The 27,394-nt window shown below is 39.1% G+C and overlaps 1 protein-coding gene across 3 annotated transcripts; it reads left to right on the plus strand.

Moving 5' to 3' along the window:
- Positions 1-694: 694 nt before the first annotated feature.
- LOC122642889 (rab3 GTPase-activating protein catalytic subunit) lies at positions 695-27,394 on the plus strand. 3 transcript variants are annotated; one of them, XR_006330123.1, is made up of 15 exons: positions 695-964; positions 1,097-1,176; positions 1,487-1,687; positions 3,290-3,390; positions 16,461-16,651; positions 16,781-16,968; positions 18,688-19,032; positions 19,148-19,212; positions 20,209-20,257; positions 20,415-20,571; positions 21,590-21,674; positions 21,756-21,825; positions 25,062-25,202; positions 26,702-26,758; positions 26,932-27,118. XR_006330123.1 is itself a non-coding variant. In XM_043836503.1 (14 exons), exons 1-14 carry the CDS (start codon positions 856-858, stop codon positions 27,253-27,255), a joined length of 2,106 nt encoding a protein of 701 aa, XP_043692438.1. In that variant the 5' UTR covers positions 695-855; the 3' UTR covers positions 27,256-27,394. The 3 variants fall into 3 exon arrangements, 2 of the variants coding, with proteins under 2 accessions (XP_043692438.1, XP_043692439.1); XM_043836503.1 differs by lacking the exon at positions 26,702-26,758 and having other exon boundaries at positions 26,932-27,394; XM_043836504.1 differs by lacking the exon at positions 26,702-26,758 and having other exon boundaries at positions 16,790-16,968; positions 26,932-27,394.

A 27,394-nucleotide genomic window follows, 5' to 3' on the forward strand; every position in this document is an offset into this window, starting at 1 on the left:
GGAAGATGAGGGCATTTTGGTCTTTTCATTAGCAAATAGATCAGGGCAATTAGGTCTTTTCAAATTTTAGAAAAAATATAAGAAATGGTAGTTTGATAATTTTTTAGCATTTAATGCCTGGTATGGACTTAAATGGCATTAGGGGGGTAAAACAAAGATGGTACGTGAAATATTGAGGGGTGGTACGTGGACTTATCAGAAGCTTAGGGAGTACAAGGAATATTGGGTGCATTACAGATTTACAGGGGGTACGCGTATTTAACCCAAAAATATATTACTAAATATAATAAGAGTTTTGATAAATTACACAATCAAAAAATACAAAACATTCTCATTTCAAAGAGTGACTTCCCTTCCCTTCCCTTGCAAGCAATAATAAAATACCTAACTTTTTTTTTTCTTTCTATTATTTAATCCCTTAGAAAATTCATATTTCATTAATATATATATATTTTTTGGGTAAAACCATAGTTCATTTTTCACCAAAAAACAAAAACCTTAGTTCGTTAAACATCACATATGTAGGAGATGCTGAAGCATACCAATCAGTGAAATTTGGACCCACACGAACTACCGTGGGGAAAAGATATTGCTGCCGGTGTTGCCATATATAGCAACATTGACAATGTTGCGTTCACTTGCTTTAAAACAATTTCAAAATTTAAAACTAGATTAGAAGCCATACGGGAAAAAAAAAAATAAAAAGGAAAATGGGGGAGAGCTATCTTCCAGTTCCAGTTCTTCCCTCCCGGCAATCTCGCCTCATTACCGTCTCTCGTTGCGGGATTCTAACCCTCATTCTTCTTCTCTCTCTCTCCCATCTCCTATCTATGCGTACTCACTCGTTACCATCAAATGGAGTCAACCTCTCTCGTCTCCAAAGCCAAAACGGCCTTCCATTCAGCGGCAGCGAAAGCGGAGAAAGTTCTGACGGACATTAAAGCTGATTTAAAGACCGATCGAGGTATTCTAATTTTTTTTTTCTCCTTCTAATTCCACTATTTGAATCTCTGCTTCTTCCCAATTCGTCAGCCTTTCTCTTGTTTTTTATTTTGATTTTCAATTGGATTTCCTTTTTGTCCGATCCGATAATAAGAAACCGAAGGACAATCTCAATCTCAGAAGACTCCAAGAGAGCTAGCGGAGCAGGAAACGATACCTATAAAGGATGGAACGGTAAGAATAAGATTTTCTGTAATTCTGTTCTCGGTTTGATTTTAATGCTCATTACATTTTGTTGTGGCTGATGACTTATTGCTCTGTTCTATTGGAATTTGGAAATGTAGGATGAAATTTTCCATTACCATCGCTGTCCTAATGTATCACTTAGCTTCACAGTCTATTTCTATATACAGGAGTATAGGACTTCAATTATGTTCTCAAGTTGTTCAATCATGCACAATTCTTTATGGATTTTGATATATTTCGTTGTTTATCTGAGAGTTTTATCTGTTGGATAACTTAAACTCTTGGTTTGATTATACAGAATTACGACGAATCCGAGCAGGCAAAAGGGAAACCTGCACTCTCAAGGAGAAAGCATGATTGGCAGGACCGGTTGAAGATCATTACAAAAGGGAAATCAGGAGTGGTAGATAAGGATAGATTTGAAAATTTGAATTTGGCTGCTTTGTCTCTTGATGAATATCTGGATCAGATTGAGGCAGGAGATGTTTCTGAAATGAAGGTAAAAGATCCTAATGTCATTCCTGTCGGCTAAATTCAACTTAAGCCCCATTTGACTAGAATTGATGTAAATTTGAATAGAATTGTCACAGTGGAAGTGAAGTGAACTGAAATAGAATTATTTTTGGTTGGAAAGAAAGTGAAAATGGTTTGGCCATTTTACTTTGCTTTTGCTCACTTCACTTCTTAAAAAACAAACAACTTGTTTGTGATGCATATTCTCATGAACATGACGGGGCTATTTGAATATGATTAATCATTAATCAGGCATAGAAAAGTTAGAATTCACTTTGGAGATAATTTCTAAAACCATGAATTGTACAGTTTTGAAGCATCTAACTAAAACCTGACTGAATGAGAAGAGTTTAAATGTTTATTTTAGCAAATAACCACCACTCTCTGTGGAGCCAATCTAATCTTAAAATGTATGCAGATGTATACAGAATTGGTGCGATACATATTCCTTTTTTCTTCAGCCTTTAGATAAGTTACTAAAATGGACATCAAAAGTTTTTGTAGTATAAATTGCCTCCATCCCACTGACTGTCTTGTTAAAAACCCACACTTTAAGGTGATTTTTATTAATGCATTAAACCCTCTTCTCAGTATTACCCCTTCAGTTTGGCCTATGTAAGAGAGGGAAACAATTCCTTAAGTGGTTATAAATCAATGTGTAGATGATTAACTAGGGCATTATGGGAATTTCAGAAAAGCTTCACATCTTGGTCTTTACAATCAAATATTTTCAGACTGGGAGAACCTTAAACAAGACTATCTTTATGGTTGGAGGGAGTGACAGTTTCAGAATGCCAGTTTAAGTGGTTTCAATTTGTTATTGTATTAAAGCAATGCATTCTTTAATTTTTAAATTTTAGGAACACTGCATAAGATTTGTATTGGCAGCATTAAAATTATGCTGCAGACCTAATTGGAGTATGCTTGTAAGTACTCACTTTTTGTTATTTTTATAGCCAAGAAATGGAACCCTGATTCTGTAGCTCCGAACTGAAGGAACACTTGAGCAGCACCCATACGTGGACATGCTTAATTTGATCCCATTTGGTTGCCATAACTGACCAAGATCCAGAAACTACATTTCTCATCCTTGGTTCTGATATTGCTCTCTTCTGGAGATATCATATAGTTCCTAGCGTTATTAAGCATGGACTGCATTTGTTTTCAGTTGTACAATTTAGTTGCATTGACTTGATAATAAACTTACCTAAACCAAAAAATTCCAGTAGGCGGTGGAACAAATCATGCATGTTAGCTCCCTTCTGGTTGCAGGTAAGTGAAGTGATGGGAAGTGAACAATCTCCATCTGTTTAATGGATTGGATTTCTCAGGTGCTAGGTTCTGATTACCTTTCCATTGGGTGATCTGATCCTATTTGAGTTTGCTATTCTATAGCAATCTCCTGCTGAGTATCACTCTACTTTGACAGATTTTGCAGTTCTCTTGCCAGTTTATAACAAGAATCACTTGCTGAACTTGTTGCCTTAATTTCTTGACAGATGCACTGTTTCTTTAGCTGGATTTTGAGAATCCTTCAAATGAAGTTTCTTTGTTCTATTATTTTGATATACCATTAATGCTTTTTTAGGTTTCAGAACGAGGTTCCTCTGTAATGGGAGATACAAATGCTGCTGGGACACCTAAAATTCCTACAGCATCTGCTGTTAAGCAATTGAGAATCGCTGTTGAGTAGGTTTCTCTTAATCTGACAACCTATGTTTCAGCATAGTGTTATACATTGCTGTTACTCGTTTTCATAATTTATTTAAACTCTAATTATTTGCATCTAATTAGAGAAATGGCAGAAATAATATTATGACATGCTTTCTGATTCATATTCTTATTTTCATTTCTATCTCATTATTGCACTGCAGACATTTGAGGGTAATGTCAGGTTGCCTGTTGTTCTGTCATATTTTTTTTTTTAGGAATCCTTGTCTGTTGATTCAAGTTACTGTCAAGGTGTAGATATGGAATAATATTCCTGCCATTGCATTTCGGCCCTTGTGCCATATAACTTGTTTTTTGTATTCTTTGTTAAACCTCTCTTTCCTTGATTTCTTTGTTTGTTGAGTTTTTAGTCAAAGCTCTTTCAGCTGTATGCATGAAATGGGCATAGCTGAATGAGATGTTGAGATGGTTGAGTGGCAAGACTAGAAAGGATGGGAATTAGAAATAAATTCATACAAAGGAGCTTAGGATTTTCTTCAATAGGTCTATTGAAATGGTTCATTCATATAAATATATGCCAACAAATGCATCAGTAAGCATGATATTGTCTGACTGGAGGTGGTAAGAGGACATTGGTGATGAAAGATGACTTGGGTTGAAATGTTGAAGTGGTGAGAAGGGATAGGAGTGCTTATGATTTAACAGTTGGTATGGGTTTAACCAGAGCTGAATGGTGAAACAGGTTTTGTGATGTATTTGAAGCATAAGTAGATTATGCATCAAACAGTCACATTACTACTTCTGCATATTGTTGCTTGACTTGAGTTCAGTCCCACACAGATGTTCATTGTGGTATCTCGTTGGCTATTTTTCTAATGCTTGGCAGATGCTTTTCTGGAAAATGAGGTCAGTGAAGGATACAATGAATATTTGTGGAGATACAGAAGGAAATAGTTTAGATGAGGCATTGGAAGGGGCAAAAGGTTAAGGTTTGGTTTGAAAGTGAAGTTCAAAGTTGAGAATTCATATCAGTCCAGAAAATATTGTTTCTCGTCCAGTTAAGCACGTTTGATTAATATGTTTAGACTATTTGGACCTCAACTGCAATTTTTGGACAGTCCATACCTTACCGTAGGAACACACTGTTTATTGGATCTTATCATTTGGATTGTCAGAATTGGATGACTGGACTACAGATCTGTTGTTGGCAATGTATTTTATCTTTGAAAGCTATTTATTGATGCATGTTGACAGATCTGAATTAGGGAATAAGGCTTGGATGATCAAAGGTTGATCCCAAGCAATCTATTTATAATATTAGAAGACAAATTACATGGACAATTCTGTCCCTCATAACTAACTCAATACAAAGCAAAATAAAAAGAGAACAAAAGGACCAGAATACCCCCCACGGTATTCTATCCCATACAACCAACACTCCCCCTCAAGTTGGTGCATATATGTTACACATGCCCAATTTGACTAAAACAGGTGTTAGCAAACCAGAATTAGGCTGAATGCTTGGATGATTAATTCACCCAAAGCTCCACTTTATTTATAAGAGTAACTAAAACATAAAAGGTTGTACATGAGCAATGTGGGACTAAACCCATATACAAAACAATCAATTAAATAAAGGGAAAAAGTCCAGAATACCCTGGCTATATCTAACACTCCCCCTCAAGTTGGAGCATATATATCATGCATGCCCAACTTGACTAAGATAGGATGAAACAGCTTGCTATTCAGCCCCTTAGTGAACACATCCGCCAGTTGATCAGTAGACTTCACAAAGGGAACACAAATGAGGCCAGCTTCAAGCTTTTCCTTGATGAAATGTCTGTCAACCTCCATGTGTTTAGTGCGATCATACTGGATAGGGTTATGAGCAATGCTAATGGCAGTTTTATTGTCACAATAGAGCATCATTGGAAGATGGACAGCCACACCAATATCCTGTAATAACCCTCTAAGCCATAGAAGTTCACAAATGCCTTGGGCCATCGCACGAAACTCGGCTTCAGCACTGGACCTTGCCACAACATTCTGCTTTTTGCTACGCCATGTGACAAGGTTCCTACCCACAAAGGAACAATAGCCAGAGATAGACTTTCTGTCAGAGGAACCAGCCCAATCGGCATCAGTATAAGCATCAACCTTGAGATGACCATTGGGAGATAAGAGAATTCCCTTCCCTGGAGCAGACTTCAAATACCTCAAAATACGACGGACTGCATCCATATGAGAGGAATAGGGATCATGTATGACTTGGCTCACCATACTTATAGCAACTGCTATGTCAGGTCTGGTGTGAGAAAGATAGATTAGTTTGCCCACTAATCGCTGATAACCACTGTTGTCGACAGGTTCACCTTCTTTCTCCCTAAGTTTTGTAGTAGCATCCATAGGAGTATCTGAAGGATGACAACCTAGCAGCCCTGTCTCAGTCAATAGATCAAGGACATATTTTCTTTGAGAAAGAAAGATGCCCTTTGAAGAGCGAGCAACTTCTATCCCTAGAAAATATTTTAGAGAGCTTAGATCTTTGACCTCAAACTCACGACCAAGGAGAAGCTTCAAATCCCTGATAGCAGCATCATCATTACCAGTCACCACTATATCATCCACATAGACTATGAGTAGAGTAACCTTATCACCAACTTGTCTGATGAACAAGGTGTGATCAGCATTGCTCTGTTTGTAACCTGCTGAGATCATAGCCTTATGAAATCTGTCGAACCAGGCCCTAGGTGACTGCTTCAACCCATAGAGAGCACGTTTCAACTTACAGACTTTGCCCCTAGTCCTGTCATCAGAGAAGCCTGGTGGAATGTCCATATATACCTCCTCCTCAAGCTCCCCATGGAGGAAGGCATTCTTTACATCTAACTGCTGAAGATCCCACCCAAGATTTGCAGCACAAGATAATAACACCCTGACAGTGTTGAGCTTTGCCACTGGTGCAAAGGTCTCCTGGTAATCAACTCCATAAGTCTGAGTAAACCCCTTTGCAACCAGACGTGCCTTATACCGATCCACTGAACCATCAGCCTTTTGTTTGACTACGAAGACCTATTTACATCCCACTGGTTTTTTCCCTGGAGGAAGAGCCACAAGATCCCATGTGTTATTTTTGTGTAGTGCTCTCATTTCTTCCAACATTGCAGCCTTCCACTTTCCATCTGTATATGCTTCCTACCAATTTTTTGGAATAGAGACAAAAGAAAGAGAGGATACAAAAGCACGGAAAGAAGGAGAAAGAGAACTATACGAAACAAAGCGAGATATGGGATGTAAAGTGCAAGTCCTAGTACCTTTGCGATGAGCAATAGGTTGTTCGGAAGGAGAGGGATTACTAGGAGATGAAGGATCCGGGTTTGGAGCCGATAATTGGATGGGTACTGGTGCTACAGTGGTTTGCAACTGCCCTCTGTTGGATCTGCCCCTTGTATAGGTGATGATGTTGGAGTTGTCGTCGATTCTCTTCTGAAATTCACCAATAGTCCTCTGGACTGGAGTCAGCTCCCCCTGGATAGGGACATTAACAACACTATTTTCTATGGTCTCCCCCTGTAAAGGATTCCCATCAGGTGAGGGAGGAACAGCCAAAGGAAGTTGGACATCCAAAGTAGGCTGGGCAGCAGCCGTGGGTGGTAGTAAAGTAGGCTGGACAATAGCCTGAGGAACCTTTGGTAGAGGAATCTCAAAAGGCACATCTTCACTAGAACTCTCCCCCTGAAGAGGTGGCGAAGAATAGTAAGAAAGGGACTCATGGAAAACAACATCCATACTAACCATGGTACACCGGGAAGGGGGATGGTAACACTTGTAACCTTTCTGGGTCGGAGAATAACCCAAGAAAATACAACGAAAGCCCCGAGGTTCAAGTTTGCCAGGAGATCTAGTATTCCTAGCATAACACACACAACCAAACACCTTGGGGGGCACAATGAAGGAGAAATTTCTCATTAAAACATCAGAGGGGGTACGAGAGTCAAGAACCCGAGAAGGCAGTCTATTGATGAGATAGGCCGCGGTGAGTACCGCATCCCCCCAATATTGAGATGGAACATTCCTCGCAAACATCAAAGCCCTGGCCATCTCTAACAAGTGGCGATTCTTACGTTCCGCCACACCATTTTGGGTAGGGGTATCAACACAGCTAGTTTGATGAAGGATTCCATAGTCAGCAAGATACTTTTGAAATTGGGATTCTGTATACTCTGTTCCATTATCACTTCTCAATACTTGGAGAGTAGCCTGGAACCGAGTTTGAATCAACTTATGAAAATGCTGAAAACATGAAAAAACCTGATTTTTTGTGTGCAAAAGATACACCCATGTATGCCTAGAATGACAATATAAGAAAGAGACAAACCAACGATGGCCAGAAATAGACGGTTTACGACTAGGGCCCCAAACATCAGAATGCACCAAATTAAAACAAAAAGAACTCATTTTATTTGAAAGTGGATAATTTGAACGTGTCTGTTTGGCTAGAACACAAGCCTCACAAAAAAAGTCATCCTTAGTACGAAGGGTGACCAAACTAGGAAATAAATGAGCTAAAATTCCTAAAGGGGGGTGACCTAACCTAGAGTGTCACTGGTAGAGTTCCGAAGAGACCATGGAGTTCTGGTGTAGCGGAGAAGGCAATGGTGGTGGAGAGAAGCGACCGTCATCAAGCAGGTACAACCCACCGTGCACTTTACCCAATCCAATCGTCTTCCCAGACTCCAGATCCTGAAACACACAATGAGAAGGAAAGAAGGTGACTTTGCAGTTAAGATCACGAGTAATACTACTAATAGAAAGAAGGTTAGTAGTAAAGTTAGGAATGTGTAAAACAGAGGACAAGGGAAGAGAAGAAGTGCAGTTGATGATTCCTTTTCCAGAAATGGCAGAAAGGGAACCATCAGCCACTTTGACCTTGTCCTTCCCAGAAGTGGGAGAATATCTGTGAAACAATCTAGAAGTACCGGTCATGTGATCTGTAGCTCCAGAATCAATGATCCAAGGATGGGAAGCTACAGAAGCACAATGACCCCCAAATGCAATACTTGACCGGGCAAAGTGTGAACCTGAAGGAGCAGAAGAATGGGCAGGAGCTGATGTAGTAGAGGTAGCAGCAGCAGCGGAAGTCCTGAGCATACGTAGGAGTGCCTGTAGATCATCCTGGGATAGACCAGTGTCAGTAGCAGGGGCTGCAGTAATAGCTTCAGACTGATGGGCCTTGGTCTTCTACTTGGTCTTCTGCTTTGTCTTTGTTTTGGCAGCCCGTTTAGCTTCAAAATCAGCTGGTTTCCCATGAAGTTTCCAGCACTTCTCCTTGGTGTGGTAGGGTTTGTGACAGTGCTCACAAACAACAGTCCCTGTGGAAGAATCACCAAGAGAAGCAGTACTACTAGGTGCAGGAGTAGCAGGGGCAGCAGCCTTAAGTGCTGATCTGTCAGTAACAGGGGGATGCAACATGGCAGCCCGACGGTTCTCCTCAGAGGACACCAATGCATAAGACTGTTCAAGTGTGGGAAAGGGCTTATGGCCCAACACTTGAACACGGATTTGATCATACTCCACATTCAAGCCAGCTAAAAAATCATAGACTGTAATCTTGTCCACATGCTTCTTATAGGAGGTAATATCTGCAGCGGTACTAGGGTGGAAGTCAGAAAAGTGGTCCAGCTACTGCCAAAGGCTACGTAAAGTAGCATAATATTTAGAGACTGTCAATTCCCCCTGAGTAGTGTGCAGGACCTTCTTCCTGAGTTCATAGACCTGGGCATCGTTGCCAAGTTGCCCGTAGGTTTCCTTGCAAGCAGCCTAAATCTCTGCAGCTGTATCAAGAAGAAGAAAATTATTCTGTAGTTCTGTAGTCATAGAGCCAACGAGGTAGGACATGAGAACTCCATTGTTGGCCAGCCATCTGTCTCGAGCAGCTCCAATCTCAGTTGGCATAACACTGGCACCAGTAATATGCCCAGTAAGGCCACGGCCAGCAATAGCGAAAGAGACTGATCGAGACCAAAGCAAGTAGTTAGTGCCATCCAACTTCATTGGATTAGGAGTAAAATTATGATAATCTGATTTACTGTGTCCATCAGCAACAGTAGTAATAGTCGAATCCACAGAGTCACCCATGAGAGCAGTATAAAAGCCCAAAATATAGAGAGAAGCTGTTATGAAGAGAACCCCACAAAAACCTGTAGTTGAAGGGTCTATAATTGGAACAGCAACAGCAGTAAATAGCAGCAACAGCAGCAAAGTGAACCCTTGGATCGATTCTTACAGAGTTTAAAAAAACCCTGAAAGAGCTGAAATCGATGTAAGGAAAAAAGGGAACAAAAACACTGCAGATGGGTCTGAAAATAGGAGATAATAATCTTCTAATAATGCTGAAGCACCCTGCCAAAAATCAGCAGCACCTGAAACCTGCAAACCCTAGATCGATATTGGGCAGGGTTTTGAAAAAAACCCTGGAATGCTGAAATCGATAAAGGGTGTGATATGCCAAAAAACTGATCTGATGTAGTCCCAACCAAGGTCGAGTGAGTCTTTAATAGTGGAGAACAAGTCTTCAAAAATTCAGAAGCAATCGAAGTCACCAGCCCCTAGATTGATGGTTGTCAGGGTTTTAGAAAAAAACCCTGTTTTTGAGGAAAAATCGATCTTAGGGGGTCTTGAAGAGATCTGATGATAGGAACAGATGTCGACCTGCTGCAGTTCTTGATCTTCAAAGAGGAGGAATGATCCCTTATAGCTGAGATGGAATCAATCCCCAAAAACTGAAGAAACCAAATATCGCAGACAGGTAAGGGTACCTATCGAGCAGAAAATGAGCTCATAAAAACAGAGGTAATGGAGGGCAGCAACTAGATCTTTGCAGATCACCTCATTAGTGCTGCCCTAATGGGAGAATGAAGAGCAAGAGAGGAGAAGGCAGCAACCGAGAGAGAGACGAAGAGGGCTGAGATCGAGAATGGAAGAGAAGGAGGGATGGGGAAAGGTCCCTAATTCGAGTTCTGCTTTGATACCATGTTAGCAGACCAGAATTAGGCTGAATGCTTGGATGATTAATTCACCCAAAGCTCCATTTTATTTATAAGAGTAAATAATACATAAAAGGTTGTACATGAGCAATGTGGGACTAAACCCATATACAAAACAATCAATTAAATAAAGGGAAAAAGTCCAGAATACCCCCACGGTATTCTGGCTATATCTAACAATAGGACAAAAAACTTTGCTACTCAACCCTTTAGTGAACACATCGGCTAACTGGTCAGCAGACTTCACAAAGGGAACACAGATGAGACCAGCTTCAATCTTCTCCTTAATGAAATGTCGGTCAACTTCAACATGCTTGGTACGATTATGCTGGACAGGGTTATGAGCGATGCTAATGGCAGCCTTGTTGTCACAATATAGCACCATCGGAAGATGGACAGCAACTCCAATGTCTTGCAACAACCCTTTAAGCCATAGCAACTCACAGATTCGGTGTGCCATAGAACGGAATTCAGCTTCAGCATGGGATTCTGCCACAACATTCTGCTTCTTGCTATGCCATGTGACAAGATTCCCACCCACAAAAGAGCTATATTCAGAGATGGATTTTCTGTCAGTAGAGCCAGCCCAATCAGCATCAGTGTAAGCTTCAACTTTTAGATGGCCATTGGGAGATAAAAGTATTCCTTTTCTAGGAGCAGATTTCAAATACCGAAGAATACGAATAACTGCCTCCATATGAGGGGAATAAGGATTATGCATAAATTGGCTCACTAGACTAACTACAACAGCTATATCTTACCGTATATGAGAGAGGTAGATTAGCTTGCCAACCTATCGTTGATAGCGACCTTTGTCAACTAGTTCACCTTCTTTCTCCTTAAGCCTTGCAGTAGCTTCCATGGGAGTGTCTGTGGGATGACACCCTAACATCCCTGTTTCGGACAACAGATCTAGGATATATTTCCTTTGAGAAAGGAACATGCCCTTTGAAGATCGTGCAACTTCTATTCCTAGAAAATATTTTAGAGTTCCCAGATCCTTTATTTTAAACTCATGGCCAAGGAAGTGCTTTAATTTCTTGATCTCATCACCATCATTTCCGGTTACAACAATATCATCAACATAGACTATGAGAATAGTTACCTTATCACCAACTCGTTTGATGAATAGTGTATGATCAGCATTGCTTTGCTTATAGTCCACTGAAATCATAGCCTTGTGAAACTTGCCAAACTAAGCTGTAGGTGACTGTTTCAACCCATAAAGAGCACGCTTCAATTTACAGACCTTGCCCTTGGTCTTATCATCAGAGAAGCCTGGTAGAATATCCATATATAGCTCTTCCTCTAGCTCTCCATGGAGGAAGGTATTCTTCACATCCAATTGCTGAAGATCCCACTCAAGTTTTACAGCACATGGCAATAACACTCTTACAGTATTGAGTTTAGCCACTGGTGCGAAGGTCTCCTGATAATTAACTCCATAAGTTTGGGTAAAGCCCTTTGCAACCAGGCGTGCCCTTATATCGATCCGCAGTCCCATCAACCTTCTGTTTGACCACAAATACCCATTTACATTCCACTGATCATTTCCCTGGAGGAAGATCTATAAGATCCCAAGTATTATTTATTTTTTTCAATGTTCTCATTTCTTCCAACATTGCTGCCTTCCACTTTCCATCTGTGTAAGCTTCCTGCCAATTTTTAGGAATAGAAACAGAAGAAAGAGAGGACACAAATGCACGAAAAGATGGAGAAAGAGAACTATAAGAAACAAAACAGGAAATAGGATGCTGAATGCAAGTCCTAGTACCTTTGCGATGAGCAATAGGTAGGTCGGAAGGAGAAATCTTACCAGGAGAAGTAGGGTCTGGATCCAGAGTCGGCAACTGGATGGGTACTGGAGCTACGGTGGATTGAGGCTGCCCTCTTCTGGAACATCGTTTGTGATATGTTAAAGTGTTGGAGTCGTCGATCCTCTTCTGAAATTTCTCATTTTGAATTGGAGTCAACTCCCCCTGAGTAGGAGCTTCACCATCACCATTTTCCATAGTCTCCCCCTTTATAGGATTATCTAAAGGTGATGGGGCAGCAGCTAAAGGTGATGGGGCTGTAGCTAAAGGTGATGGGGCAACAGCTAAAGGTAATGGAGGTTAAAGAATAGTAGGCCCAAGGGAAGGAAACACATCCACATCTTCACTATAATGCTCCCCCTAACAAGAAAGGCCTTCATGGAAGGTAACATCCATACTGACTAGGGTACGACGGGAAGGGGGATGATAACACTTATGTCCTTTCTGGGTTGGAGAATAACCCAAAAAAATACACACCGCAATCCACGCGGTTCAAGCTTGCCAGGGGACCTGGTATCCTTAGCATTACACACACAACTAAACACTTTAGGTGAAACTACAAAGGACGAATTCCCAAACAAAACTTCAGCCGGACTACGGGAGTCAAGGACCCTAGTAGGCAATCGATTAATGAGATAAGTTGCAGTGAGAATAGCATCTCCCCAATATTGGGAGGGAACATGTTGAGCAAACATTAATAATCTGGCCATTTCTAGTAAGTGACGGTTCTTCCTTTTGGCCACACCGTTTTGGCCCGGGGTATCAATACAACTAGTTTGGTGAAGAATGCCATGGTCAGCAAGATATTTTGGAAAGTGACCCTCTTTATACTCTGTTCCATTGTCACTTCTCAAAACTTTGAGAGTGGCCTTGAATTGAGTTTGGATCATCTTATGGAAATGTTGAAAACAGGAAAAGACCTCACTTTTCGTGTGTAAAAGGTATATCCATGTGTTTCTAGAGTGACAATCTATAAATGACACAAACCAATGATGTCCAGAAATTGAAGTCTTTCAACTAGGGCCCCAAACATCAGAATAAACCATATGGAAAAAGGAAGAACTTCTTTTATTAGAACTAGAATAAATTGAACGTGTCTGTTTGGCCAGTACACATGCCTCATACTAGAATTCATCTTTATTACAACCCTTGACTAAGGCTGGAAACAAATGAGACAAAGTTCCTAATGGGGGATGACCTAATTTAGAGTGCCATTGGTAAAGTTTAGAAGAGATCAATGAATTTTGATGAAGTGGATAAGGTACGGTTGGTGGAGAAGGACGACCATCATCAAGCAGGTACAATCCACCTTGTACTTTACCACATCCGATCGTCTTCCCTGTCACCAGATCCTGAAAAACACAGTGAGAAGGAAAAAAGGTTACTTTGCAATTAAGGGCACGAGTAAACTACTAATGGAAAGAAGATTAGTAGTAAAATTAGGAATGTGTAAAACTGAAGACAAGATAAGGGAAGAGGTGCAGTTAAGGGATCCTTTTCCAGAGATGGAGGGAAGAGAATCATCAGCTACCCTAACTTTGTCCTTCCTTGAAATGGGAGAATAACGATGGAAAAAACTAGAAGATCCAGTCATGTGGTCTGTAGCACCAGAATCTATGATCCAAGGATGGGATGCTACAGAAGCACAGTGACCACCAAATAGGATACCTAATTGAGCAAAATATGAACCTGAAGGAGCAGAGGAATTGGCAGGAGCTGATGTAGTAGAAGCCGCAGCAGCAGAAGTCCTTAGCATACGTAGGAATGCTTGTAGATCATCCTGGGATAAACCAAGGTCAATAGTAGGAGCTGTAGTAACAATCTTAGTGTGATGAGCCTTGTTCTTTGGTTTTTTCTTGGTAGCCTGTTTTGCTTCAAAGTCAGCTGGTTTCCCGTGGGGTTTCCAACACTTCTCTTTGGTATGGTAGGGCTTATGACAGTACTCACAAGTGACAGTGCCAGTAGTAGAATCACCAAGAGAAAGGTTTCCAGCAGATGCAGGAGTAGTCGGGGCAGCAGCCTAGAGGGCTGACCTATCACTGGTAGGAGGATGTAACATAGCAGCCCTACGATTCTCTTCAGAGGAGACCAGGGCATAAGACCGTTCAAGTGTGGGAAAAGGAGAATGGCCCAACACTTGAACACGAATCTAGTCATACTCCATATTCAACCCTGCCAAGAAATCATAGACCCTGATCTTGTCCACATGTTTCTTATAGACAGTAATATCAGCAGCTGTAGTAGGGTGGAAATCAGAGAAGTGGTCCAATTGTTGCCAGAGGCTGTGCAGGGTAGCATAGTATTTGGAGATGGATAAATCTCCCTGAGTAGTGTGAAAGACCTTTTTCCTGAGTTTATAAACCTGGGCATCATTGCCAAGCTGACCATATGTCTCTTTGCAAGCAGACCAAATCTGAGAAGCTGTGTCAAGGAGAAGAAATCCATGTGCAAGGTTTGAAGTCATAGAACCAATCAGGTATGACATGAGAACCCCATTGTTGGCAAGCCACCTACTTTGAAGAGGACTTGGTGTAGGCGGCATAACACTGGTGCCATCAATATGGCCAGTAAGGCCACGGCCAGCAATAGCAAAAGCTACAGATCGAGACCATAACAAGTGGTTGGAGCCATCCAGTTTGATGGGATTAGGAGGAAAAGTGTGGTAATCAGTTTTGCCTTGACTATCTTGATCAGAAGTAGCAGTGGAAGTGATTGAGTCACCCATACTTGTAGCAGAAAAACCCAAATCGCAAAGAGGGGCTGTTGTGAAGAGAACCCCAACAAATACTCCAAGATAAAGGCTGAAAATTGGAGGAGAGACTGCTGGAAACATAGAAATAATTGTCTAAAAAAATCAGCAACAGCAGCCAGGGCAATCCCCTAGATCGACTTTTTTAGGGTTTTGAAAAAAACCTTGAATATGGTGAGATCGATGTAGGAGAGAATGGAAGCAAAAACACACTGGAATGGGCTGAAACTTGGATCGAGTGGCCTTCTAGTAGTGCTGAATCACCCTTCCAAAAATCAGCATCAACAGAGAACAGTAACCCTAAGATCAATATTTGCAGGGTTTTAGAAAAAAACCCTGATGAGAGCAAAAATCAATAGGGATAGAGAGTCTTCAGTATGGCTGGAGATAGACCCTTGTCCAATAAATCTGCTGCAGTTCCTGAGCTTCAATAATGTGGAGAGATCCCTTGGGAGATAAAGTTGAATCAGTCCAAAAATTTGAAGGCTTCAAATTCGTAGGCAGGGTACACAAGCTTCTATAGATTCTGAAATTTTTTTAGAACATGAATGAGGTGATGGAGGGCAGCAACTGGATCTGTAGATCACCTCATCAGTGCTGCCCTAATGGGAGAATGAAGAACAAGAGGAGAAGGGTGGAAGAAGAACTTGAGAATGAAAGAGGGAAGAAGAAGAAGAAATCGAGAATGGAAGAGAGGAGAGTTACCCTAATTCAAAACCTGCTCTGATACCATGTTGACAGATCTGAATTAGGGAATAAGGCTTGGATGATCAAAGGTTGATCCCAAGCAATTTATTTATAATATTAGAAGACAAATTACAGGGACAATTCTGTCCCTCATAACCGACTCAATACAAAGCAAAATAAAAAGAGAACAAAAGGACCAGAATATCCCCCACGGTATTCTGTCCCATACAACCAACAATGCATCATTGTTTAGGGATTTGAACTGAAGATCTCTGACACCACTTACCAGTTTGTCAACCACCAGCTCAAAAATGCTTGTTTCATCAAAATCTTGATTTTTGTTCTCTGTAAAGTAATAAAGCTAATAAAGCATATCATTGGTTAAATGAAGTGGACCACTGTGCCAGATGGCCACTTGATTTCCAGCCAGAAGGCCTTAATGGTCTGATGTCCCACCCAGTTTGAAACCATTGCCTCAATTATTGCATAATTCATTTTCCTATGTGGCAATTATCTCAATAGTAGTGGGGCATGCCTTCTTTTTAAGGGGTGGGGGATTGGGTTGGGATGTACTTAACTGTTGGCTTTGATAGTATTCTGTTAACCAATTTGGCTGCACTTGTAGCTGCAAGTTGTATTTTGGATGTCAATCTAACTTCATCTGCTTTGTTTGATCTGTTTTCTGCCTTCCTTGAAATTCTGCTCTGTTTCAATAACAGTTCTATCTTCTACTTCAAGTTTTGACCTTTATGCACAATGAATTTATTCTTTTGGTGTTCTGCTTCTCTACAGAGCAGGAAAGAAGTTTAAATCAATGAAAGATTTGCTTGCATCAGCCAGAGATTCCTCCCCTGTAAAAGAGAGAGCAGGCTTGAGCTTCTCTGCCGTGAAGTCTTTGGTCCTTCGTGAAAAGGATGAGAAGTTAACTTCTCAGTTTGTCGATGATGAAATCCTGTCATTGATTCATTTTCTATTCAACGAAGGTATACATATATATACCTGATGGACCCTTGCCCTAGGTTGAATTTATCATCTTTAGTTCAGCATTATCCCATCATTATTTTTCATTTCCCTTATTCAAGATATTTCAGATGCTTCCATTAATGCGCAAGATATTTCAGATGGACTCTTCCCCTGGAGAAAGGATGCATCTGATTCAGCAACAGCTACAGCATCATCTTTGCCAAGAGATGTTCATGCAGCTCCTCCAGAAGGTTTTGTTGTTAGGCTCTCTGAAGTGATTGGAACCTTCAAGACTGTCCGGAAAATGGCATTATTTTGGTGCACAGTAGTTGATGAAGTAAGTAGAAATTGTTGAGCATGAATTATCTGAACTAAACAAAATCTGTGTAACAAGATCTATTTTCTGAAATTTGGATGAACTGAAAATTTGTCAATGCTAGCAATCCTACTTTGTAGGTTTATATTCTTTTACCCTTTGTAGATCACTTTTCTGTCATACTGCTGTGGCCTTCCCAAATTTGTCACATGTCCAGCTGGGCTCACATAACTGTCAGTGTAATTACCAAGTTACCCAAAGTGTAATTCTATAGCCTGTAATATCAAACTTCCTTTGCTGTTGTTTCCATGCCATGCCCAGGTTGAAGCCTTTATAATGAAAGATAGTTATTATATATGCAGCAACTATTTTTCAAGCAATGTCTGGGAAGTTAGGTTGGACGCATCTTCATTGTCAAAATGGTTGGATGGATTCGCTCCACCATGCCATTGTAAGATATATCTCCAAGGTGATGAAAGAACTGAAAGCAAATTTCTGGTTGATCCTTCATAGGAGAAGTAACAACAGCAACAGTATTAAATGACACAGCAACGCCGCTCAATCTTCTATGTTAGTTGTTGGTCTAGGTGTAGCAACAGACAAGTACAGAAACTCAACAATAGAAGCAGCAATGGAGTACGATAATTATTGATATGAATTAATTATCGATGAAAACTAAGTTTTCTAGGGCTTGCTTGATACCACAAAGCGGATCCTTAAATTTTTTTTTTTGAGAACAAAGCAGTGATATAACTGTCCTATCGAAATGTTGCAGAAATAAAGAAGACCATACTGCTCCTAACTAGTTGCATGTCTATCATATGACTTCTATATAATTGACTACAACCCTATGAACAGTCCATATAGACAAAAAGAGAATAACAGAAAGCACAGCTGTGAAGTCTGACTACACTCTTGAGCTTCTAAGTGTGATTCTTAGCGATTGTTTCCCAAATGCATGGTTTCAGAACTCGGGATCAGATTGTCTGGATTGCATGATCCTAATTGGGATTAATAGTCTCTGATCCAGCTGATCTTTGAGGAAGATTGTCTGATCCGTATCAGGATCAGCAGCCACCGATTCAGTCCCTGATTCCATAATTTAAAGCCTTGCTTGAATGGTCCTGCCTCAATAAACTAGAGGCCCTGATCTCATATCTTCTTGTTTAAGTGTAGCACCCCCCATAATAGTAATACTTTTGATCTCAATGCTCTTAATCCCTAATTTCATTCTCTGACCCTTAGTCCTCCAGAACTCCGTTAATGGAAAGCCCTAAAACCATCTTTCTAAACTGCAAGCTTTTGGATTTACTAAAACCTATTTCTCTTCAGGTTCTACGTACACCACCAGATACCTCTTCTTGAAATAACAAAGGATGTTTAGTGTATTGAAACCTTATGAGCCATTAGTAAGATAGAAGCATGCTTTCTTGACTCAAAGCTTACATATCTCTATCTCAACTTGTTTAGTATCAATGGCATGGAAGGAATTCAATGATCAATTTTCTAATAAAAGAAAGTCCATTTATGGATGTGTTGATGAATCACTTGTACGGTAACCTTGAACTGAAAAGAATATTTTCATGCCTAATATTGTTTCGTATACTGTAACTTCTCTTCATCTACCATCCAGGTAACAAAGCTGTTTAAACTTTCTCACTCTAGATATGGTTGGTTACCCATTCATAGTTTTTCTTTATCAGCTTGTAACTCATTGGCAAAATCCTCATCATCATGCAGTTGAGAAGACGTTGGTCTGAAGGACAACCAGTTCCTGGTGTACCCCTGGATGAGAGCCCAGACCTAAACTCATGTCTTCTGCATCAGCAATTGCAGGTTATTAATAGTTGTATTTCAAGGAAACAGCGTCGCTGTGCTGCCACTGAGTTGCTGGATTCTATAATGAGAGAAGCCAATCCAGTTGTTGAGCAGTCAGTTGATTCTCATGGCATGGTGTCTTCGGTCCCAGTTTTGTATGCTAGAAGTAGCACTGGGGACCTTGTTCTCCGACTTGGGGCTGATCATCCGTCTGAAAATTTAACCATGTTAGAAACTGGTGAACCTGTGTATTCTCCAATTACACAGGTCTGGTACATACCTGGCTAGAAATATATATATATATATATATATATATATATATGTATGCCTTTTTTGAATTTCTCTTGTGGTGTGTTATTAAAGTATAAATATCCATCTGTAGGAGGGTCCTATTCTTACAGAAGATCTTATCAGAGAAACGGAAGAGTTTGTGCTACGAACAGGGAGGTTAGTAGAAAGTGGACAGAATAAATGCTATTTGGCTTATAGGTGTAAAGTCTGACTCATTTATTCTCTATGTGAAAGAGTCAAAAAGTTTTTCAAATTTTCATTTCACCATCATCTCTAATTTGCTGTGATTAAGTTAAGTTTAAAGCAACTTTTCCATATGGTTCCTCTCATAGTTAGGCAGAAGTTCTTGAATTTGAACTTCTGACATTTACAATACAAGACACATACTGCTTCCCCAGAAGGCCAAGAAGAAATAGTCATTAACTGTTTCCTTTCTGTAGTTGAATTTGACTGATGTAATTCCCATACTGGAAAGTGCTGGTGGCAGTCTTACTGGTGAACATGGTATGTAAAGGTCCTAGCCAAAAGTGAGTTTCAGAGATAGATTAGGAGCTCAAATTAAGCCTTACAGATGCAGAATGAAATAATCACCAGAAAAATCAAATGGCCGAGTGAAACTGCAAACCATGGGAAGTTGATGTTTGAGAATAAATAAACTCTAAATTTATTGGTTATTTTCTGTTCAACTTCTTCAATCCTTTATTTGTTGGAGAGCTAGCTTGTGATATTTCTAATGGCACCATATTGGAGATCCTTTGGACTGCTCCACACAAAAATGCAATATTTAGATGGAATGACTGCTGGCTACTTATTTTGATAACCTTTGTTTGTTGATGTTTTCTAATTTACTAAATACATCATGCATTAAATATTGTAATGTAATATAATAGCCCAATCCCAAATTAAGAAGCTGTAGAAGTTTTACTGTATCATGGTCACATGTTGCGACTTATGGTGAATGTTTACTCTTCCATGATGCAAAAAATATCATTAGAATACATTTTTAATGTTCTGACTTGCTAATAGTCTAATATTTATGCTCTTCATTACTTTTTTTTTTTTCAAAAATACCACTATATCTTTTCTCAGGTTTAAACTTTGATCTGATTAGATTTTTCTTTAATAAATCACTGTCTTTTTTTTAATGCTCAGTGTAGGTGCAGGGTGTTCTCAACTTTTATCTGACATGCAGGCTTTCAAGGTGAGGTCTAATAATGAAGTAAAGTTTGTCCGTTATATATGTACTTTTGAGTTTAGATGTGTACCTTCCTGCTAGTTCTGCTAGTCTCGCAACAAGATGAAAAAATACATAGTGCCTGACACTTCATTTAACTGTTCTCTAAAAATATATATTTTAGGCTGCAAATCCTGGCTGCATTTTAGAAGATTTTGTAAGATGGCACTCTCCCCCAGATTGGAATGAAGCCGAGCCAAGTATTGAGATTAAAGACTCCATTCATGAAGCAGATCCATCGTCTAAAAGAGGTCAACTAAGTACTAGAATGCAAAAAGAAGGTGAACTCCCATCATTTTGACATGAAACATGCTAGCATGCACGTTATTTGTGTCATACTTTTTATCCTTATGTATACTTTGAAATTTTTAGGATAACAAATTCATATTAGTGGCATGGACTTGCATGTTTCAATCCTCCCCAAAATGCCCCTTTCTTTGCCTTTTAGAGTTTATTCCTTAATGTATGACTCTGTTGGATGTAGAAAAATGGAATTTGTTGGATGTGTACAGCTGATTATACTGTATGAACCTGGTGGTGTTGGAGGTTGTGGGTTATTGTTAGTTTCTTGCACACCTTTGATTATACAGAAGCCATACTTGACTATTAACTTCTAGGACTGGATTTGATGGTATGATGCCTATACAAATGAAGATGTGTTCATGATAATGAGGATTTATAGCTGTTTTTTTTTTTATGCTCCCTTTTAACATTAAAGGAGATATTGTAATGATTGTGTAACTTCTTCCAAGAATTTTCTAATGGGATATTCTGTGTGTATGGAGCTATCACCATCTGATGTGGACTATATAATAGACAAAGGGCAATTGTGAAAGCGGACATTGTTATATTTCTGTGTTACCATTTTTGCCCTACAGGACAAAGAAGATTGGCCCCCTGTTTGAAAATGAGGGTGAATTTGGTATCGTGACTGGTTCAGTGTAACCCACTGTGGTTACACAGAACAAAACTCTTTTCTAATAACATCACCACAGGATCTTGTTCTATTGCAAGCACCAAAAGTTTGGTTGATTGGTTATCAAAAAAAGAGCCATTACCTAGTATAAGTGTAACACATACTAATTCGTAGAGAAAGGAATTTAGACTAAGAGGAAAACAAGTAATAATTCATGTCATGGTCAACATCTATGTGGGAGAGAGATACATTGTGTACCCCATAATTATGCTGTTTCTCAACCAAATCATTTTTAGTGAGTTAGACATGAGGAAGCATCTAATGAGTGTTTCTTTTCTCTTGGGCCAATATTCATGTTAATCTTAACATTCTCTAACATCTAGGTAATTTGTGGCGTGAACTGTGGGAAACCTCTAAACCATTAGCTGCTGTTAAACAAGCACCACTCTTTGATGAGGATTTAGCAGTGTAAGTAGGAATAATGTTTTATCTATTTTTCCATTATTGAAAAACTGTCTGATGGAGCTGCATAATGGCCGCATTTTGTAGGGAAGGTATCTTGAATATCCTGGAGGACATCCCCCCTTTTGAGCTTTTCAGGCAGCTGTTTCTTTCATTAGTAAGTTTCCTAGACAATGTAGTTATGCAGATCCTTTTTTATTCCATTCCATTTCATATTGTTTTTTCTTTTACCTACAGTCCTTGGTACCTCAGATATCTAAATACACCCTTAGTATTTGCAGTTCTTTAAGAAGAGCAAGAAACTGCATCATATTAAAACCAGATGTATTTTCTTGCTACTACAGCTAATTGATACTTGGATATAGGTTAGCAATCAACTATAATTTGACCAAGGACAGAACAGTAGTGGTATCCATTTGTTTTCTTCCATAGTTTGCACAGAAGGGGATTGATACTTGAATCTTTCTGAAGGCTTGGGGATATGTTTCTTCCCCTTAGGCTTGGTGAGGAAAAACCACACTTAAGGATTCACCCTACCTGAAAATATTTGTATGTGGAGCTATCCATACAAATCCTGGTGGAGGCCTGGTTAGAGAAGCGTAGAAATCTGAGAAGGGATCTCAGAGTTGCAAGGGAAAGAGAGAATCACACACTCACGTAGAACAACCAAATCAACTTTTTTATTTCAAATCTGTGCTTTAATCGTTAGGTTACAATGTATAAATAGACAGAAACCAAAGAAGTCCTAATTGAAATGTAAAACTGAAACTAGAACTCTTAATTGAAATGTAAAACTGAAACTAATGCAACAAACTGCAGTCAAATATATCTCCTAATCCAACTCTAAAATAAAGTAACCTATTCCTACGTATCCAACTCAAAACATGAATAAAAGAAATAAAGGCTAACTAAACTACTTCCAACTAAGGGTGTCAATCCAGTACGTTACAGAAGTCAAATACCCCATACCGATACCCTACCGTACCGGATAAATGGTGACGTTCCCATACAGTCGGTACGGTTTCGGTACAGTTTTTTATTCGATATGGTATTCGGTACAGTACCGGCATATAATAAAATTATTATATATAATATGAAATATATTATAAAGTATGTTATATTGTATATATAAATTATTATATCTATGAAATACATATATACTTATATAAACATATATATTGTATGTATGTATCTATATATATATATATATACATATATGCTTTCAATTTGGTACGGTATCGGTATTCGGTAATTCAGTACGGTATCAGTATGTACCGACAGTTTCAACCTTCATACAAGTACCTTACTATACCGAGTACAGTACCATTTATCCATACTGGTACTGTACTGAATATGTTCAGTACGGTTTTGGTTTTGGTATCGAGTTGACACCCTTATTAAACCAAAAACCCAATTGGGCCGGTTTCGTTTGGGTTTTGGTTTCCAAATTCGGTCATGCTGGTCCAACCAGTCAAATGCTACTGCTTCAATTTCTTTGGTGTTGAGAAAAACTCGACCATGAGTTTTGTAAAATGGTAGAAATAAAAGTAGACGAACGGGGGCTATTGGCTCCTTGTCTGCAACTTGGAGAAAATCCAAAATATGAAGCTTTGGGGTTGTAATCATGGTTGGAAAATCGTGGGGAAGAACGAACTCAATTTGAAGACTTGTTGCTGCACTAGAGTCTGTTGTATCTTCACTTATAATAACAGTCTCGTTTTCCATGACTGGTAATTGTTGTCCCACATCCAAGCGGTCTTCCTCTTGTATTGACCCAATCAACTCATCTTGTGGCTACACTGTCGATGTCACTTTCTTTGACTCTGAGCATATGTCGTCAACTAATCCTTGAAGAACGACGCATGTGAGAAGGCTGTAGGGTGCACAAATTTATATCACGATCAACGATGCATTTTTATTCTTCCAAACACTCTCGACCCAATTTAATAATGCACCGAGGAGAATCAAACACTTCACAATAACCATCGTCACAATACTAAGAAATGGAGAATTCGACGAAACATCATCCTCAGACTCAATGATGAACTGGTTGGTCTTTGATAACATATTCACCACAGAGTTGCTTTGCCCTACATCAATATACAGATTAGCAAGCTTTCCGTTGGGCAAGCACACTCTAAACTTGAAGACAAAAAGAATCTATAGTCAGGTTTGCTCTGATGCCAAATTGGTGGAGGGCTGATTAGAGAATTGGTGAAATCTAAGAAGGTCAGAGTTGCAGGGAAAGAGAGAATCACATTCACGCACTCACGTAGAGCAATCCAATCAACTTTTTAATTTCAAATCTGTGCTTTCATCATTAGATTATAATGAAATAAATAGACTGAAATCAAAGAAGTCCTAATTGAAATGTAAAGCTGAAACTAATGAACTAACTTGCAATCAATTATATCTCCTAATCCAACTCTAAAACAAAAGTAGCCTATCCCTACGTATCCAACACAAAACATGAATAAAAGACATAATGACTTACTAAACTACTTCTAACCCATGTTGGATCAAAAAACCGGGTTGGGCTGGTTTTGTCTGGGTTTGGATTTCCAAACTTGGTCATGCTGGTCCAACCAGTCGAGTGCTACTGCACCAATATAGAGGGTGGGCCTTGGTACAATGGTAAAGGTTGCTCCATTGTGATCAAGAAGTCACAGGTTCGAGTCTGGAAACAGACTCTCTGTGAAAGCAGGGGTAAGGCTGCGTACATTATGACCCTCCCCAGACCCCGCAGTGGCGGGAGCTTCGTGCACTGGGTACGCCCTTTATATTGTGTCTTGATCTTGTCATTTTTTGTTTTTGTGTTTTTTTTTTTGGGGTTGGCCCTTGATCTTCTCAAAGTTGAAATGACAAAAAAAGTTGAGTAGCATTGCTGGCTCCAATGGGATGTGGTGCATTTGTGCATTAGTTCTGGTGCTCAATGTTGGTCCTTTTTTTGTTGTTATAATGGTGGGAACTTTTTAAATTCTTTCTTCCAATACCTACATGGTTTGAAATATTACATTGTCAATTCGACAGAAAATTTAATGACATAATTAGTATAACAACTGAAAGATACTGAAAATTACATAGCAACTGAATTATTAAATCTAATTAGCGTAACAACTGAAAATTATAACGTAATTAGATGGTCTTTAGCTTGGTAATTATGTGATATCCATTGTTAAAACAATGGACTTAGTCTGTTGAGTGGTTTGTGATTGTGCTTTCTGGCATGGTTCTCTTAATATAGACTTGATATTCGAGATCCTTCATATTGGATTCTGACTGTTTAGTGGCCTGTGATTGTGCTTTTGGCTTATTCAAAAGTAGCAATTCTTTAAGAGGCCTAGCTTTATTTGCTTATTTGGTTTTAACGGATTATATGTCTGAAATTTTCAGCTGTGCTCAGGATTTGTAATTGCTGAAGCTACACTCTCAACAAATAGTAACTTTTCCAAGCCATTCTACGATTGCAAAGACTACATAATTGCTACATGTCAGCAGGATATCTGGAGTGATAATGTAGATGATCTCTTGCAGGTATGTTCTGGATGTTTACTATATATACTAGCTTAGGTTAACCACAGATGAATGTGCCTGTTGGTGCTAGGCACAGAGACACTGAAAAGAACAAGAAATTTGGTTCCGCACTCATCCCTATAAAAAAAAGGCTGTTAGACCTTTTACTTTTTGTGCAATTTGGTGCTATGATCTAGTTGTCTGATTGATTGGGTTATCCTATCATATGCTGCCTCTCATATAAGAAGCAACTGAACCTGAACATCACGTCAATTGGTCAATCCCGTCCTTTAGAACTGATTAAAAGTTTTTTGCATGAACTGCTATACAGATTATCTTTTTGAAAATAATATAGTTGAACGATTAGCAAGCCAGTTCTTGTGCTTGGCGTCTCCTTGGGGACATCCAAATCATGTTCTGGGCTACTGTTTATCCAGGAGGTTCTTTGTTTTTCTCATTACTTAAATAGTAGATATTACAATATACAGGAAGAAGAAAGTTCACTTTAGGTAGTTAACATGAGAATGTTCACTATTTGCCACATAGTGGGCAATTGCAGATATGGTTGTAGTTGTAGATGAACCTGAACGCATGTCACTGGTAAAGTTTCAGCCAGAGGGAATATGTATTCACAGTAAAAAATTATTTAAAGAAAAATTACAAAAATGCCACGAGTTAGTGGAGGTTAATGGCATTACGTAATTTGATAATGGCTTAAAATACACTTCTCAACCAGATGACAACGCTCATTTTGGGCTGAAAATTGACTGATGAGGTGGATGGATCATCCTTGTATTGTGGATTCATCCACTTTCTGCTATGTAAAGCATTGGTAATTTACCAAGTTTGTCAGCCTTGGTGAAAGTATACAGGAATGGAAGACCGTCCATTCAGCTCAAGTCATGTTTATTTTAGGGTTGGAGTTGGCATAACCTTCCCACCTGTGGAAGACTTTGCTTGCCTTCAAGAAATGAGCTTGCTTTCTAAGACTATAAAATTGATTTAAACTCCTATTTTCAAGCGCAAGGAAAGTACGTACTTAGTAACAAAATATTATCTAACATAATAGATAAACTAAAGGGTGCACCTTGTTGTCACCAAAGTGGTGAACTAATGCAGTAACTAATGCAGTACCAAACTAAACGAAGTTGTAACCTTTCAATTGCTCCTTGTCTTATTCCCAACAGTTATCTAATGCAGTATTTGATGGAGGGGTAAAAAAGGCATTCAAAAAGTTGAAAGTTATTTAATGCAAAATTTATGTGAAATGATAGGATTTGCCATCATCATTGAAGAAAAGTGTTTTATCTTGAAAGGCCAAAATGTAAGGTTACATCTTAGTTTACCACTTCGGTCACAATAAGATTTTTCCTAAATTAAATTATGTAAGATGTTTAACATAACGATTAAGACTGAGTTATGAGGAACAATGTTCTCCATATTAGAAGATTTGCCCAACTGTGGCTCGTTAAATTGATAATTATTTGCAGATAGATCAACTGCACTCACTCTCCATCCAGCCCTAATGCACAAACAATCATCTGCTTATGAGGTTGCAGCATTTTGTAGAAATCTAGGTAATTAAGTTTTTTATGTCAATGATGTTCCTGGTTACATCGCTCTAGTTTTTTCTTTCCAATATGAAAATTAATTGGTGTTAGCCATGTGCATTCTAAATAATGAGATGCAGATTATGGCAATATTCTTGCTCAATAGTTCACTGAAGATTGAATTTTAAATTTTGCTAAAGGTCTATGAAACAGTGGAGACAATCTTAGTTCATCCAGAAGATGGCCTGAAGATCATCGGGCATGCAGAAGAAACATCTCCAAGTGAACCAAAGCGTCGTTTTAAGAAACTGGGTCTCAATTTTGGAGTCAAAGATGGAAATTTCTTGAGAAGACAAGCCTTGAAAGACCAGAAGAAACCTGAAGAAAGTCCTACACGACAAGTACTCTCTAATCTGTTTGATGGGAAGTCATATCTATTTGCAAAGAAGCCACCCAAACCCACTAGCGCATCACAGACTGATTTATCCCAATGTTTAGATGAAAATGAATGGACTGTTGTTTAAATATGTACATGTTTTGCAATTTGTTTCCTTGGGCAATTGTCAAATAATCTGTAAATATCCATCCATTTGAATTTGCCACAGATACATTAATATTGATTTCTTGTATGATTCTGAAATGAAGATTCAAGAGTTTTCGAAA

This window comes from Telopea speciosissima, chromosome 10 (assembly GCF_018873765.1).
Source record: "Telopea speciosissima isolate NSW1024214 ecotype Mountain lineage chromosome 10, Tspe_v1, whole genome shotgun sequence".
NCBI classification, from domain to species: domain Eukaryota; kingdom Viridiplantae; phylum Streptophyta; class Magnoliopsida; order Proteales; family Proteaceae; genus Telopea; species Telopea speciosissima.